General features: G+C 38.5%; 1 protein-coding gene across 1 annotated transcript in view; it reads right to left on the reverse strand.

Annotated features, from left to right (window-relative positions):
• Positions 1-16,415, reverse strand: part of mib1 (mind bomb 1) — a 184,008-nt gene that overhangs the window by 129,395 nt on the left and 38,198 nt on the right. The window contains exon 4 of the mRNA XM_069049788.1: positions 10,006-10,157. Coding sequence (XP_068905889.1) covers positions 10,006-10,157 — 152 coding nt within the window. The remainder of the gene's footprint in view (positions 1-10,005; positions 10,158-16,415) is intronic.

Genomic DNA, 16,415 nt, shown 5'->3' on the forward strand with positions numbered 1-16,415 from the left:
CGTCCAACATAAACAATCCTGTCCGACACAGTCCTATACGAGTATAATATGTATATGTATGCGGACGAAACCGAAAATTTAATCAGGACGTCATGTCCCCGGGAATTTTTTATTTAAGAATCGTCGACGAACGATAACGACGGTCGATCCTCCCGAGGCTCGCCTATTAAAAATATTACATATTTCCGTTCCCGCTGGGACTCCGACTGCGGAAATATGCACCAGGTTAACTAGGATTGCAGCCAGATGGTTCATTAGGCCATTTCGCATACATCACATTTCCAATTTTAAAATGCTGGCGTGATTGGAAGCCGTTCAAGTCGCGCTCGACATCGATATCGAAACTGTATGAATATTGTGGAGGTCTTCGATCGTGCTGCGCCAGATTCGCATTACAGAAGGAACATTTACCCCAATTCGACACAATACTTCTCTAAAAATATGTAGTTTCAAATTGAGGATTGTTCGCCCGGCGCATCCACCATTTTGATAGGTGCATTTCTTCATTACGTTACGAGAATACCTGAATGAATTCCCCGCCACAAACCTTTCTAATTATTGGGTGATTCAAAATGATTGTGGATAAGTATGGCAACTATGTACGAAAATGTATGTGGCAACTCTGTACGTAGGATAGAGCTGACATTTCTTTGACAGTTCATAGTCGCACAATTTTGAAAATTCTCAAGTCAATGTGCAATGGTATAAAAAAAATCAAATGCACGCTAATGAAGTGTTATATAAATGTCAACTATACCCCACCCACACAGTTGTCACATAAACTTTCATACATAGTTTCCATACTTATCCACAATCATTTTGAATCACCCAATATAAGTAGTGCACTTGACTTTAGTTATTTTCTACGATGCAGCGTTTAATTTCTAATTTGCAATTCTCCCCCTTTGATTTGACATTAATTTGAGAATACTAAAAAAAGTCCATTAACCTAGTGAACATTAATTTGGTGTTTCTTTCAATTTGAAATTTGGTAATACCAAATTCATTAATTCAATTATTCCATGATTCTAACTGGAATTACCAAAAATGTCGAACGAGTGTTTTATTACAACGTTTTTCTTTCCCAATAACTATTTGTTGCCCTTGTATACCTGTGTTTATCCCTCGGACGCGTACAATTTCAGAGGTCGGCAACTTTCATTTGGGTACTACATTACCACTTTTGGGGATTATTGTGTCAGCAAAGGCATTGAGAAACATAAAAATTACAACTAACAAAAATTCTGGCCCCAATGCATAATTATTGAAAGTTTTGTTGGAATTATTCAACACCAGCAAATTTCAAAAATTACTGTCAAGACGTTCTAAATCGAAAAATTGTCGACTCTCAACTAAACTGAACTGACAACGTCACACACACTCCGGTCGGCCTGACGTTTGGAACTGTACAGTTATTCAGAATCGTTTTTTCATTCTCATCCGGCCGCCTGAACAGTCCCCCAAGCCCGCGCAGTTTTCTACTACAGACGCTGAAGAAATAGTGAAGTCCTGGACTGCACAGTTTTTCCTCCAAGGATTTCCGGAGTGTGTATGGGGCGCATTAAGTCTATAAAAACAAAGTTTACGAATTGTATCTGACACGAACCATTAAAAACGAAGAGTTAGGTACTTAAATATATTGAAAAAACTATTTGGGTTTTTCATTATTTTTGCAATGTATCCAAATGCAGATTTACCAATTGATATTTGAGATAGAGCAGTGCAATTTGTTGCGCTTCGATTTGCCACGATCATGTCTATACAATTCAGTTTTCAGATTGGATGCTATTCAAATAAAGAAAATATCGTTTTCTTTATTGGCTAGGTATCGTCCGTTCATTTAAATGTATCTTCAAAGTTAGCGTTGAAGACTCGATTGTGAACGCACTATGCGGATAACGGATTACGGATCAGCTGTTTAAATCTTACGCTTTTACACGAGTGGTGCGTTCTCAATCGACTCTCCAACGCAAACTTTGAGGATAAATTTAAATGAACGCACGATATTTCGTTCACAGACATTTCGACCAACAGCATCCCCCCAATCAACAAAGACTACAAATTTTAAAACAATAAAATTAGTGAGCCAAAATTTCACCGCCTCCATTTAATTTTAAAGCCAGTATGAAACAAAAATTTCCAAACGATTTTTTTATATTTGACCTGTATGTATGTATATTATTTATCTTACAGGTGGAGTTTTTGAGCTACCTTAGACTATTGTTTTCGGTGGCAGAAGTCAAATTTTAATCACAAGTGAGATAAAGTACTCACTAGTGAGTAAATTTGACAGCTGCCATTTAACTTGCCATAAAGTACTCACAAGTGACTAAATTTGATAGCTGTCATTTTACTTGAATGAAACTTCATTTCTTGGATTTTTTGCAATAGTTGCACCTGTAAGATAAAACGTCATATATCACACGTGATCGAAATGCCATTATGAAACTCGTGAGAAGTGTCCCACTCCTGCGCAAGCGCACTCGTCGGTCAAATTTCTCACTCTTGTATAATGATGCATTTCTATCACTTATAATATACAGAGCAAGTCACATAAGGCTTATTTCTGAATTTATTTTGTACGCAACCAAAAATACTAATGACGCAGACCACTTGATACCGTTTATAATGTGATTTAATTTAGTAATCAACGTAGGTATGTAATTTGGCTAAAAATGTCAAAATGACGTTTTCCTGTTCTGATTAATGAAATCAAAAATTAAGTTCATCAACTGTCATTTTGACATTTTTAGCCAAACTACATACCTACGTTGATTACTAAATTAAATCGCATTATAAACGGTATCAAGTGGTCAGCGTCATTAGTATTTTAAGTTGCGTACAAAATAAATTCAGAAATAAACCTTATGTGACTTGCCCTGTAATATACTATTATTAAAAATTCAAAACATTGAAAATATTTTCACTTTAATAAATAGTAAATCCGACACAACAAAGAAACGAATTTTCAACTTAAAACGGACAAAATAATGTTAACTTTTCGATTAAATGTCGCGTGCACTTCCATTACCCTCAAGTGTAATTACTTCAATACGAGTATAATAGATAGCTCTTGTAATATAAATTGCAGTTTTCTAAGCGAATAACTTTTGTTTTGATTAAAATTTTACAGAATTAAATTACTTTAGCCCTTTGTTTTCTAGCTGGCAATAATTCAACAGTGTTTTCCACTAATTAGACATATTCCAATAAAATTACTAAACAATACGAGTTGTTCAACTGATTAAATTTCAACAATAAAAACAATTCTTTGAAAAATTTCCGGTCGCATCCGCAATTTCTTCCATTTGAAAATTTAATTCCGACTGCCGCAATATAATAATTGATATTAATTAAAACTTTCTTTCGAATCCTCAACAAAATAATTAAAGTAGCAACAGAAAATAAAACAACAATCAGCAAGAGCGATCCGAGTAAATTTTCCCACATTTCCATCCCTCCATTTTGCAAACGGCACGTTCATTAAGACCATCAGTTGAGGAGCATCCGCAGCCTCAAGAGCCCGGTCAAGATGAATAATTAACAGAAGCACACGTCCTCCGGACCCAGAATCGTTATCACCACGTCCGACACGCCTCGAGGTATGAACGTCACATACGTCGGCCGTGAAAGCAGTCGCCGAGGGACCCCACCAGACAGATTGGCCTCCGGCCGTTTTGACATTGTCGTTGGCAATTATCCGCACTTTGGCCGTAACTCCGACCCTACACCGGAGGAAGAAGAAGCGAGAAGAAAACCTTCGGAGATTTATCTCGTCTCTCAGGTCGGTGCGCGCTCACAGTTTGTTAAGATTAGTCGTTCGCCGCCCGGGGGATTACATTTGGACAAATTATGCGCGTCAGTGATTAGTTTAATAAACATTAGTTGAGAGCGGCGCTTTTTGCTCCTGGTGGAGGCCAGGTTATGCCCGGAGCCCAACTATCGTTCCCCGGGATGTTCATTTGTATCCATTACTCTTAGTCGGTGTATCCGAGTTGGCCTCGGAGACACCGCCGTTATTAGATTTCGTATTATTTGTGTTTTAGTTGGAACCACTTCGGCCGAGTCGGGCATATTTTCTTAATTAAAGCGCGCGTACCGGGCGCTCCTCCAGGACGCCATCCCGAAATTGGGCGCCGGTTATTTCGTTTTAATTTCGGACGAGTATTTGTCGCGGATATTAACACGATTCCGGGACCGTCCCCGTCCCGGATACTAATGCATTTTTCCCCATTACGGGCCGACGTTATCCAGATCCACTCGCAATTATCGCCGCCGCCGCCGCCGCATTATACATTTCGCCCGTCGACGCGAAAAGAACGCCGCCCAACGCCGAAATATCGAATATTGCGGCCGTCTCGTCCGTTGCACCATCTGATGCACTTTGAAACGTTCATTTCACGGAGTGCATCTGCATACTATTACCATAACTCGGGGCGTTTATCATGCAAAAATGCGATTGATCTGGCCACGGCCTTTGTGAAATGCACACCCCGGCTTCGATTCTTATTACATGCTCGGAATATCATCGCGCCAATATCGAAATTGAAATGAGCAGAGGCGGCGTCCTGGGAGCCCCCCGAGTGGCCTCGACGGCATCGCAAACAGGTGATAATTTACGGATTTCGAGGCGATGGCGCGAAGGGCGCCTCCGCCGCCAGACCCTTCGGCGTGAAGGGCGCCCCGCGGTGCCATCGCAAAAAATTTACGCGATTCTTAATTTCCGTCGAGTTGCACGGCGCAGGCAGATTCGTCGCGTCTCTGCCCTTTATTCTTGTCGTTAATTTGCCGCCAGAAGCCCTAAATTTCGCCTCCCTCAACTCGGGGCTTAATTTCGCTCGCAGCGAAAGGGTCTCCATTTTACAAAAGATCCCAAAAACTGCGTACAAATTCACCGCCACGGTTGCGTCTGCGCTCCCGCCAACGCCGAAAATTTATAAATCAGGCTTTCGATGCACAACAACGGAACGGCGATTCGTTCTGCTGACGCTCCACTGATCATTACATTTTATATTCCGTCGTAAATTTAACTTCACACAAGTTACTACATTTTATAAAACAATATCAATTTATACGTGCAACGGCGAGCACGCTTGCATCTGCAGTTCCGCTCGTGTACGAACAGAACTTGTTCCGGATTCAGATGCAGAACCATCCGAACCACCGGCACCGTCCAAATCCCACACGGGCGTACGAAATTTATTTTTAACGTTGTATTTTCTCGATACTTATCAGTTGATGAGAATTTAATATTTCTCCACCAAAAATTACACAGAATTGAAATAACTCGGCCATAAAGTCCAGTGGTTTAGTTATGTCGAAAATGCCACACCTCTTCCGATACAAACATCGATCCGAGCCTAAATGACAACAGAAATAACAAAGCTCCGAATATCACGATAAAAAAATAAATTCTCAGTAATTGCTCGCTCTCTAGATTAGAAGTTGTGTTTAATGTGGAGAATTTCTTTTCAAAGTTAAAACATTTAACAATAAACCGCCAACAAATGCATTTTCATAATAAATGCATACATTTCTACACTCATCACCAGTCATCACAGATGTAAGATCACCGATGACCAACAAACAATAACTGTTTCAGTTGGCAATAAAAATGTTTGCATGAAATGCTGTGAATTGTACCTATTTCGGTTTGTTGTATTGACATTGTTGACATCTGACATACATTTCAAATTTAAACGTCTTGGTTTTCGTAATCTTCTATTAATAATAGTATATTATGTTATGAGGACCAAAAATGGAGTTTTATGTCCTGCGGCTAGTAGTTTGGCTGCCGAACGCAGTGAAGCAGACAAACCAGCCAAAGCATATAAAACCATGTTTGCTCGGAATAACATATGTATACTATTTTTTCTTCAAACCTTCATAACAAATTATTTAAGAAATGTGAAGAAACCAGATAGGAGATTGGGTAAACTGATAAATTAATATAGCTCGTTTTGCAAAGCGTTACTATGACTATGACTAGTATAAATAACGCTGTGAACAAAATGTGAAATATGTAATTATCCGTCTGTCAACCTGTAAGTCCGTTTTGCAATAATGTACAAGTTTCTTGATTAAACCTTATTTATTCACTTCAGCTTTCAATATCTTACATTCAGACACGAATTTGTTACAGTTTGAGGTAAGAATTTCAAATTCAATTTAGTTAATTTACTTCACAGCTGCTCATCAGCGGAGATAATAACTTCACGGACGCTGGTCACCTCGTTATTTGCCATGACAATGAGTGACACTTTAGAATTATCAATGCAGCAGTATAATGTCATAATTTACGGACGTTTGAAGAAAAAATGGTTTTCTCGTTGGAACATGACATAAAAGTCACCAGAATTTATTGCCAACTCAAACAGTAATTGTTGCTCACACGTTGCGTGCAAAAAATTTGAAATACATACAGGCTGTTCCCTAAAAAACGCCGCAAGCCGTAGCTCCGTTATTTATTATCAGATTTTAATAAACAAAAGAAACAATACAATGGTTAAAAAACAAAACGGTTTCATTTTTTATTTTTTCCAACATTAACTGTTATGTCAAATAAATGCCACTTTGTTTTTTCAAATGGAAACATACCGGGTATCAACCACCAAACCTGGCCATAAGGCACATTACACATATTAAAATAATATATGAGTTGCTATGAAATATATTATTGTGTTCTGTCATATTGACAGCTATAATTATCATCCGTACAAACAATGCCATCAGGAAACTTTTGATGTAGGTAACGTAGAAAGTAGAAATACTTTTGAAATTTGGAAGAGGGAAGAACGATCACAGAGCAGTATTATGCTCAATTATTGGGCAAATTTGACGAAACAATAATATGTTTCATAGCAACTCATATAATTATTTTAATATGTGTAATGTGCCTATGGCCAGGTTTGGTGGTTGATACCCGGTATAACGAATATTTTTTTTTTTAATTTGGCCTCGAAGTAGGCGTTGAAGTGTCGAATGTGAACGCACTATACAGGTTACGGATCACCGATCATTCTGGAAGAAAATCTTTTTCTGATTTCAATGATGTCTAACACGTTGATTTTTGTGCAATAAAAAATAAAATAAAAAAGTTTTATTACGTCACGATGTTTTATTAGTAAATTTGAAAAAAAATCAAGACGCTGAATCCTTGATACCGTTTATAATGTGATTTAATTTAGTAATCAACGTAGGTATGTAATTTGACTAAAAATGTCGAAATGACGTTTTCCTGTTCTGAATAATCAAATCAAAAATTAAATTCATGAACTGTCATTTTGACATTTTTAGCCAAATTACATGCATACGTTGATTACTAAATTAAAACACATTATAAACGGTATCAAGTGGTCAGCGTAATTAGTATTTTTGGTTGCGTACAAAAGAAATTCAGAAATAAACCTTACATGACTTGCCCTGTATATGTTTCTATTTAAAAAAAAAAACAAAGTGACACTTATCTGACATAACAGTTAATGTTGAAAAAAATTAAAAAGTAATTCGTTTTGTAGCGTTTTTTTAACCATTGTATTGTTTCTTTTTTTTATTAAAATCGAACAATAAATAACGGAGCTACGGCTTGCGGCGTTTTTTAGGAAAGAGCCTGTATATCCTTCAAGCAGTAACATTTTTTGCCCTGAAATTATGCTCGAATTAATGTAATTAATGTAATTACATTAACACAATCAGATATTTCTTATTTTTAACGACAGTTTTATGTGCGAAAAGTTCTTCGTAGGTTCTCTCCTGAAATACGAAAAGACGTCAACTTTTTATTCTTATTGCTTTTGTGTTAGTTACAAAAACTGACCGTCAGGAATAGAACAAACTATTCAACTCACGTATCATGTGATAAAAAATCTCCAATAAAAATGCAGGATTTGTCATTTCTGGTCCAGTCAGAACGAAATTTGCCGATTATTCATCACTAGTGAAAATTATCGGTTAATTTCACTAGTGATGAATAATCGGCAAATTTGATCATAAATTTTGTTCGCTGAATAGTCTCTCGAATACCATTCTTAGTCAAAGTTAAGTATGTACATACTTAGATTATTTTTTTGGTGCTCTCACTCATGTCGTGCTGCGCACCGTGATATTCAAATTCAAGCGTGGGAGACATTCGCGACAGCACCACAAAAATAATCGACATAACTTTGACTACTCATGATATTATAAGTGACAATACCACACAGAGTAAAAAAAAATTTGGACTTCCAAACAACTCCCAAAATCATAGCAAAAAACGAAGATCTGTTTTATGTCCCAAGAGCACTAAACGAAAACAAATATTTGTGTCATTAATTTGTTTGTTTTGATAATTTTCTTTGCATAAATTATAGTACATTGTTTGACAATATACCTACTTGAAATGTACAAAATTAATTTGGTCGTTAAATTTATTGATTTCGATTAATTCTCATTGCAGTTATTTTTCTAGCTTGTTATACAATAGTAGTTTATTCAACGAGTTTGTGTGTAAATTGGGCCTTTTTTGGCATGAGTGGGCCAATTTACACACGAACGAGTTGAATACAATGTTTTTTTGTTCGACGAGCCCCTTAAAGGCTCCAAATCGCTTAAAATCTTTAAAATTAGCTTGACGTTTCGTTTTGACAAGTTGTGACATTTCTCAAAATCCGTTCACACCGATGAAAATTCTCAAATTCTGACAGTGTCGAACAAAAAATCATTATTATAGAATTTTATTCCAAGAATAATCTCACTCTTATTTACATAAATAAAAAAAAAAAAGTAATTCCTCTGAAATACTCAAAATGCGGTTTCATACAATGAAATAAGATATGATATGACCCTCGACGAGTAAGAATTTTTGATAAAAACAAGTAAGAATTTTTTTTGTATCTTTACGAAAGAGCAAAACTAACATTGACAGATCTGATCCACTTTAACTTGACAATTCAAACCGAACGAATCAATCTACGAATTTACTTTTGTTCTTCATAATCAACTCGGTTTCGTTTTTTGTTTGATCAGTGCGGTATGTTTGCATTGTATTGCGAAAAAGCAAAACAAACTCAAAAAATAAAACAAGTCGCATAAACAACGGCAATTGATGAAATGAAAAGTAACTCAACATTTCATATCCCGCACGTAGAATAAAATTCAAATCAAAACAGAGAGACTACACAACCGTAATAAATAACTTTCATTTTTGAAGCAAGTTTTTTTAAGTACGGCAAGATCGTGAAATTTCAATAGCCTGCAGCTAACGCAAACTCTGAATATCACAATTTTACCTAATTGAATTCCCTCATTTTTTTATACTTTTTTTTGTTCACAATTTCTTTGTTTTTGAAAAAAACAAAACCTTGGAGAAAAAGACTCACAACAGGTGCTCTGATGCTCACAAAGCCTGAAAACGTCAGAAGCTCACCGGATTCGTGGCTCGTTGGAAAAAAAAACGCAAAAAATCAGCTACATAATTCCTTTTTATAAAAATAACACTTTTGTAGAAAAAATTATCTCGTCCAGACTTGGTACGTTTAAAAACCGAAACCCGAATCAACACTAACGAAATTAGCACTTTCCTCGTTAAAAATGCAACTTATCCGACTTGTTGAATAATTTAGGCGTCATCGATGGGCCCTAAGTGCAGTTCGTAAATCGAACTGGGTCGTAAAATGTTGATGTTGTTGCAGCCAGCGGTAACAATTCGAATGCACGACGTCGCTTCCGTCGAGTATTTTATCGAGACACTTCGGCCGCACCAAAAAATATTCAATAACGCGAAGAATGGACGCCGGGGCGCAATATCGTCGAGGGTCTCGAAATAAGTCCCCGAGTTCCTTTATTTAGGCCCAGTGTAAATAGTGTAGTCTGGAGTCGACTCTTCGAGATCCTGACGACGGTGATGTGCACGGAAACGGATGCGAGTGCCGACGGCGCCAATTTCCGGTGGAAGCAACACGTCCTCGCGCTCCACGACGAAAATTATTATATATATATACGTTGGGGGGAGGGAAGAGCTGCGCCTACCTTGGATTTCCACGAAGTGCCGCATGATGCAGCGCGTTGAATCCGTTATTGTTGGTCAGCGTGATGTCCGCGTTGTGGTCGAGGAGTAGGGTCAGCATGTCGTCCCTCTTCTTCGAAATGGCGTCGTGCAGAGGTGTGTCGCCCTCCAGGTCCTGCGGACGAAAAGTCAAGGGTTAATTGAGAGTGGCGCCGAAACGATTGATCTGTCGACCAAATCGACCATCCACACGAAACGTCGACCGTTCCGGGAACGGCAGAGAAGACGTGAGAAAAAAAAATCTAATTGAAAAACGAGCCCCGACGCATACCTCGACTGCCATTCCACCCAAGATCAAAACAAAACAAGCCGGCGGCGATAAATCCAAATTACGTTTACAAAACAAAATATTAATTATACAAAAAGCAACAAGAATTTTACGTCAGTGCGAGTTACCCTCCAAACAACAGAAAAATAGAACAAACTTCGATGGAGAGAGCATAAAGCCATTGAATGTTTTCCACAAAGGAGCGGCCATCTACCTTATCAAGATACGCATAAATCATCCGGAGATGAGTCCGAAAAATGCCACCCACCCCGCATCCTCGCCCCGGATTTAAACAATGGAAGAGTTGCACGTCATACACAGCAATGGAAATACTCCCGTCGGCAATTATTTTCTATTGGCTGTGAATCAACAATCGCCGCTTTTATGGCTTTGATAGACATGTCGGAAGACGGCGTATTCGGCTGGTTATTTACATAAAACAGACGGCGACACCGATCTGTTTTCCAAGATTTTATCGCGAAAATTATGACAAATACACATAAAAGACTTTAACTCGCTCGATATCGATCGAGCGAGAGCGATTCTTGTCCCTCCGACTGTGCACACGACATGTTGACATGTAAAAAAATCGCGACTGACGTTCCGGTTGCCGATCGAATCGATACCGGCGATGGGGATGATGTTTGTTCGCCCCATTTTACAAAGTCAACAGACGTACAAATGTACTGTCACCGTTCGGCATGTGACACCTGCAACTAAACAGATTTTTATCGAACTAATTTACAAATCGAACTGGGGATCGAGCGATTAAACACCCGCCACGAAAAAAAAAGCACAACAACCCACGTCAAGTTACAGCATAATTTCGTTCCGAAAGATGGCGGCTTTAAAAAATCGGCTTAAACGAAAATGTTCATTATAAAAAAATTTATGCACAATCGCAAAGTCTGGATTTTTTTCCTCGGGCCAAATAAATCCCCGTGTTGATAAAAGCCGGTTTCTAATACAGTTTTGGACGCTTTGCTTGTTGCTGAAACAACTACAACCACTCTAGCTTATTCTTGCGTAGAACTCCGGAGTAACATGTTTCGTGCTCCGACCTCCCAGCCATTCCGGCGTAACTACAAGAACAAAGGCCAAATCCGTGATACTTTATCGTACAACGCTGTACAAACTTTAATTCGGACGACTTAAAATTTCGCTTTGCTCAAATATTTGCCGAGCCAATATTAAAAGAAGCTACTCGTTCTCTGTTCACGAGATTCGTTGTTATTAACCCTGTGGCGGGGCGTCGCGAGAACTTTGCAAGATTACCGCGTGTGCGTGTGGCCCCCATCGACGAAAATTTGCTTGCGGTTAAAAAATGATTCGCCGTTTCTCACTCGATGAAATTATTTCATCGCGTCGGGCGATGAACCAAGCGAACAATTTTCGAAAACGTCGGCGCTTCATTTTTCACCGTTTTTCCAGCGAATAACTTAAGAAAATGAATAATTTACCTTCGTTAGTGGCCATTAAACTAATAGCGAGGCCGTAATAGCGAAATTTTACAACGGAGCTTTATGCACGCCGTGTATCCCGGACGAGCTTCCGGGTCTTCTCCGATCAATGCAGCGGCCCCACTCTCCACTGAGAAATATTCGCGACGAATGTATCTCGTGCCCGAAATCTACGACTAACGAACGACCGAAATGCGACCGGGATTTACGACAGGCACTTGTAGGCGGTGAAGGATCGACAGTTCACTTGTAAATCCTGGTCTCAAAGTGAAATCATTTGCAACTACGAGCAGGATTTACGGATGTATATTGCCCATCGGCCGGGAGCTTTTTATTGTGTTGCAGAAGAAAAACTTCCACAAAACTAGTTCCCATCGATGGTAATGGATGTAACCCCTAGTTCTGTCAACATTCAAGTAGACAGGGTGTTTCTGAAATAAGTTTGAAAAAAAACCGGTAATTGGTGATGATGAGCAGAAGTCATAGACAAAAAAATGTTCTTATAAAAGTTTCTCGTTTTCTAGTGCTAGTACGCTGCTGAGTTAAAGATGATTAATTGAGTATCCTGGTAGTTTAGCAACAATAATAATCCAAGGTAAAAAAAGGTGCCCGTGAGTCATAAACGTGACATTATTCCTTTCGATCATTTCCATAGATAGAAACACTTACAAAGCAGTGTACTTGCACCTACGACTTTATTATGGAGTTGATGTAACAATGGTTCCTAATGAAGTGAACAAATTCGGACAAATTTTCCTTATTCATAAGCGTCGAAAATGTAAGGATATGGGGTGATTTCCATCCTTTTCATTTCATCCCCAAGAGTCTTTTACGCAGAATTATTTTGTGTTAAGGATACTCTACATTTTTTTTCCAAACTTATTTCAGAATCACCCTATATAACTACTGCCTCATCTGGTAAAAACTGAAAATTGAATCGGACTTGTAGAAAGGAAAAGTCGGCAAATAGCCACGCTAGAATCACACACTAGTATATTGTTATATGAGTTGCACAAGACAGTCTATTGTCGAATGAGAGGGTTTAGAGCACGACGAGCGTAGCGAGAAGTGCTCTAAAGGAACGAGTTCGACAACATGTCTTGTGAAACTAGTGTAACATGTACCTATTTTTTTCTAATTCGGCTTCATACATTTATTTTTTTTTAATATAAAATAATTATCTTATTATTTTAATGGAATTAGGTTGGTATTGACGAAACAATGTCATTTCATTGAAAATTTAAATTCAAATTGTCTCCCAAATGTTACAATAATAATCTACCCCCTTAATAGTTTATTTTGATTCAAGACATGGATTCAGGTTCAAATGACATCACATTTAACAGTGAAATTTACTATCAATGGCAACCCCACATTCAATAATCACTAGAAACGATGCTACAAAATTGATCTTTTTTGCATATCGTAATGAAAGTGGCACTTTTTTACACGCAAACAAAATCTTAGTGAAAGTAGCACTTTTTACACGAAAAATCGTAGTGAAAGTAGTACTTTTTTGCATCATTTTATTCCATCTCCTTGGAGATGATTGTCAAAGCATACCTATGTTTTTTTTGTAATTTTTCATAAATCCTTTTAGACCAAATTTCTTAACTTACATCGATATGCAAAAAAATAGTGTGTACAACACGTTATTTGCTTGATTAACTCGGGCTACGCTCTCGTTAATTAATCTGCAAATTCGTGAAAAAAAGTATGACTTTCATAACTAGTTGTACAAATAACTATTGTGACACCAAAGTAGAAAAACAATTTTATGGTGTCTAAATAAAACATACCAAAGTAATCTGTAGTAATTATTTTTATTTAGCACAAATAATAATTAATTTATACCACATATTGAAAAAAAAAACCTGCCATCAAAGTTACAAAACTCAACGTTTTACCGTAATTCATACCATGTTTATGAAAATCCCCATTATTATAGAACTACTGTCATAAAGTAGATTCTAGCATAAATTTTTATGGTCTAAAGTAAAACCATTTTGTACAAATAGTAAAACACACAATGTTCCTGTTCAGTGCTTTACAAAATACCAAATGACAGTAATGCCATTTCAAACAAGAATTTAACTGTAACACTAAATTTTGTTTTTCGTAGCGAAGTTTGATGGCATTTTTCTTTCATCATATGGTATACATATACATACTTTTGCACTCTTTATTTTTTGGCGATAGATAATAATTCCTTGGAGAATTTTTATTCTGCTATACGAGTGTATTCAAAAATCGCGCCTCAAATTTAGTTCTTTTGGTATTGTTAGATGGCGCCATGATTCTGGGATGAAAGGAAAACGATAGCTGTCGGTTTTTCCTCACAGGAGAATAGCACATTCTGTGACGTTTAACCTATAAATCGGTTCCCTTTAATGCGGTTGCTCCGGTATTGACGGTCAGATTCAATTTCATCCATTATGTATATCACAGGGAGGCAATAATTTCCGTTTATCGCAAAATGCTGGCGCACTCGGTCTGATGTATGGCGCAAGTTGGGCAGCGCACAGCGTCGCCTTTATGATTGAAGAGGAGATAGCGGTGTGATCTAGGCCTAATTTGCATGATAAATGGAATAGGTGGTGAGGTGCGATCACGGCAGACCTCGATTACTTAAGGTCGCTCCGGCGAACCTAAACAAATCAACCGGGAGAGAGAGAGAGTTGAAACGTATCATCAAGTATGATTTGTTGGCAATATCGTCGGCGGAACGTTCTGATGGCCGATTTAATTTCGGAAATTTATTTCGTCAGACGGAAGACTTGCGGGAGTCGTCTAAAATGCAGCTCGCACCGCCAACTTCGCGGAAAATTAGATTTTAAGAGTGGCGGCGTGGCCGGTCGCCGACCGTCCGCCCGCCCCCCCGATAATTTCCAACGTCGAGATCTGGCGTTATCGCTAACAAACACTTTGTGCAAGTATGAAATCTCCCCATAAATAATTCATCAAAAAAGTATCGACGGCCCCCGCCGGAACGCATCCACTTTTTGAATTGGCTTCGTTAAAAGCGGTTGTTTATCGAATTCCGCCATTCTCGATATCCCCGAATTCCGAACGCAATCGGATCAGGAGCGGCATCCATCAGTGCATGTGTGCCGCCGACTCTGTACCTTGATTGCTTTCAATTTTTCTTTTGTCGATGTAAGCTAAATAAATTCCTTTATCTTCGCGCGGTTAAAAGGAGAACGTTAGGGGGTCCGGGGGGCGGCGGCCGCCTCCGGTGACAGAATGAAAAGTTGTGACAAAGAATCGAACTCGTTGGGCGGAATCGAAATGAAGACATTTTGCCCGTTCCGGCGTGTCTCGACATCATAAGCAGACCGATAAACCGCCAGCCTCAGACCATGTTCGGCATTTCTATGCTAATCGTGTTGACGAACAATTTACAATTACAATCTTAAACAAAGAAACACACAGTCACATACGCCACCCACCCGGCAACCCCCTTCATCATCCGACAACGAGACCCCCGACCCTCCTCCATTCTCTCTCTGCCGCTCTCCGTGTCTCTCCTCCCTTTCGTTAGCCCTTTCAGCATGCGAGGCACAATCTATTAATTCAAGTTTTTAAATTAAATCACGCCCGTTCCGAAATGTATATATTTGCCCCCGGTGCTACAAGTGCAATAATTTTTGTTTTCGGCGAGGTCCGTTGCGTTATGCATATAATTACAACTTTTGTTTAATTTGCTAATGAAATTTCACGAAAAAGGGTCACGTCCCCTGTTTTGCTCGCGGTTTAATATCCCCAAAGCAAATTTATTAGATAGTTACGCAAACTACTCATATTTTGCGGCGAATTAAAACTCCAAGGGAGATTATTTGTTTCACTTTAAAAGACAAACACTCCTCCGGATCACGGTAAATTTAAACTTCTTACTCCGCGGAGTTGCTCTCTTGCTGCCGGAACGGTTCAGTCGACTCCAATTAAGCCGGAGTTGGACCAGCCAGTTATCAACTTTTGCATACTAATCCTCCGGGAAGACCCGTGGAGTCACAGCTTCGTCACGTTAAAAAAAAAAAACAACCACAACACCGGTCACATTTCCAAATTAAGTAAAATGTACTCGCAAAAGGTAAACGAATACACAAAATGAAACGGAAATTTTAAATAAATTAGTGCCAATTTATCAAACTCAGCTTAATAACTGAAATCCAACAACAAACTGACGTGACCCAGCTGTAATCCTTTGGTTTATTTGACTTTCCGCATGATATTGTTGACAAAAAGGTAAATGATACTTTTTCCAACAAAACATCGGTCTCTCTGTTACAAAATAAAGCAGACATCACATCACGCAGGGTGTATCGCAAAAGGCAAAAAACAAGTTGAAAGAAAAATTGCAACAACACACAAGTAGAACTCATATTCCATTGGGTAAAAATGAAATTATCCGGAAGCTAGAGACGAGGAGGTTAATAAAGCAAATGGAAAGCCACCAACAAAAAAAAGAACGTGTCATCCGTTACCATCGCAATTTCGAAACTATTTTAATTATTCCGGAGCGCGAAAAACGACGACGTGAAAAAGTGGCATCATAAACGCGCCAGGTCTGTCCTTAACTGCCTCTTTCGCGGCTCACAACATGCCGAATTTTCCAGAGAAAAGAAACGTCGTTCACACGAAAAAA

This window comes from Tenebrio molitor, chromosome 5, assembly GCF_963966145.1.
Source record: "Tenebrio molitor chromosome 5, icTenMoli1.1, whole genome shotgun sequence".
NCBI classification, from domain to species: Eukaryota; Metazoa; Arthropoda; class Insecta; order Coleoptera; family Tenebrionidae; genus Tenebrio; species Tenebrio molitor.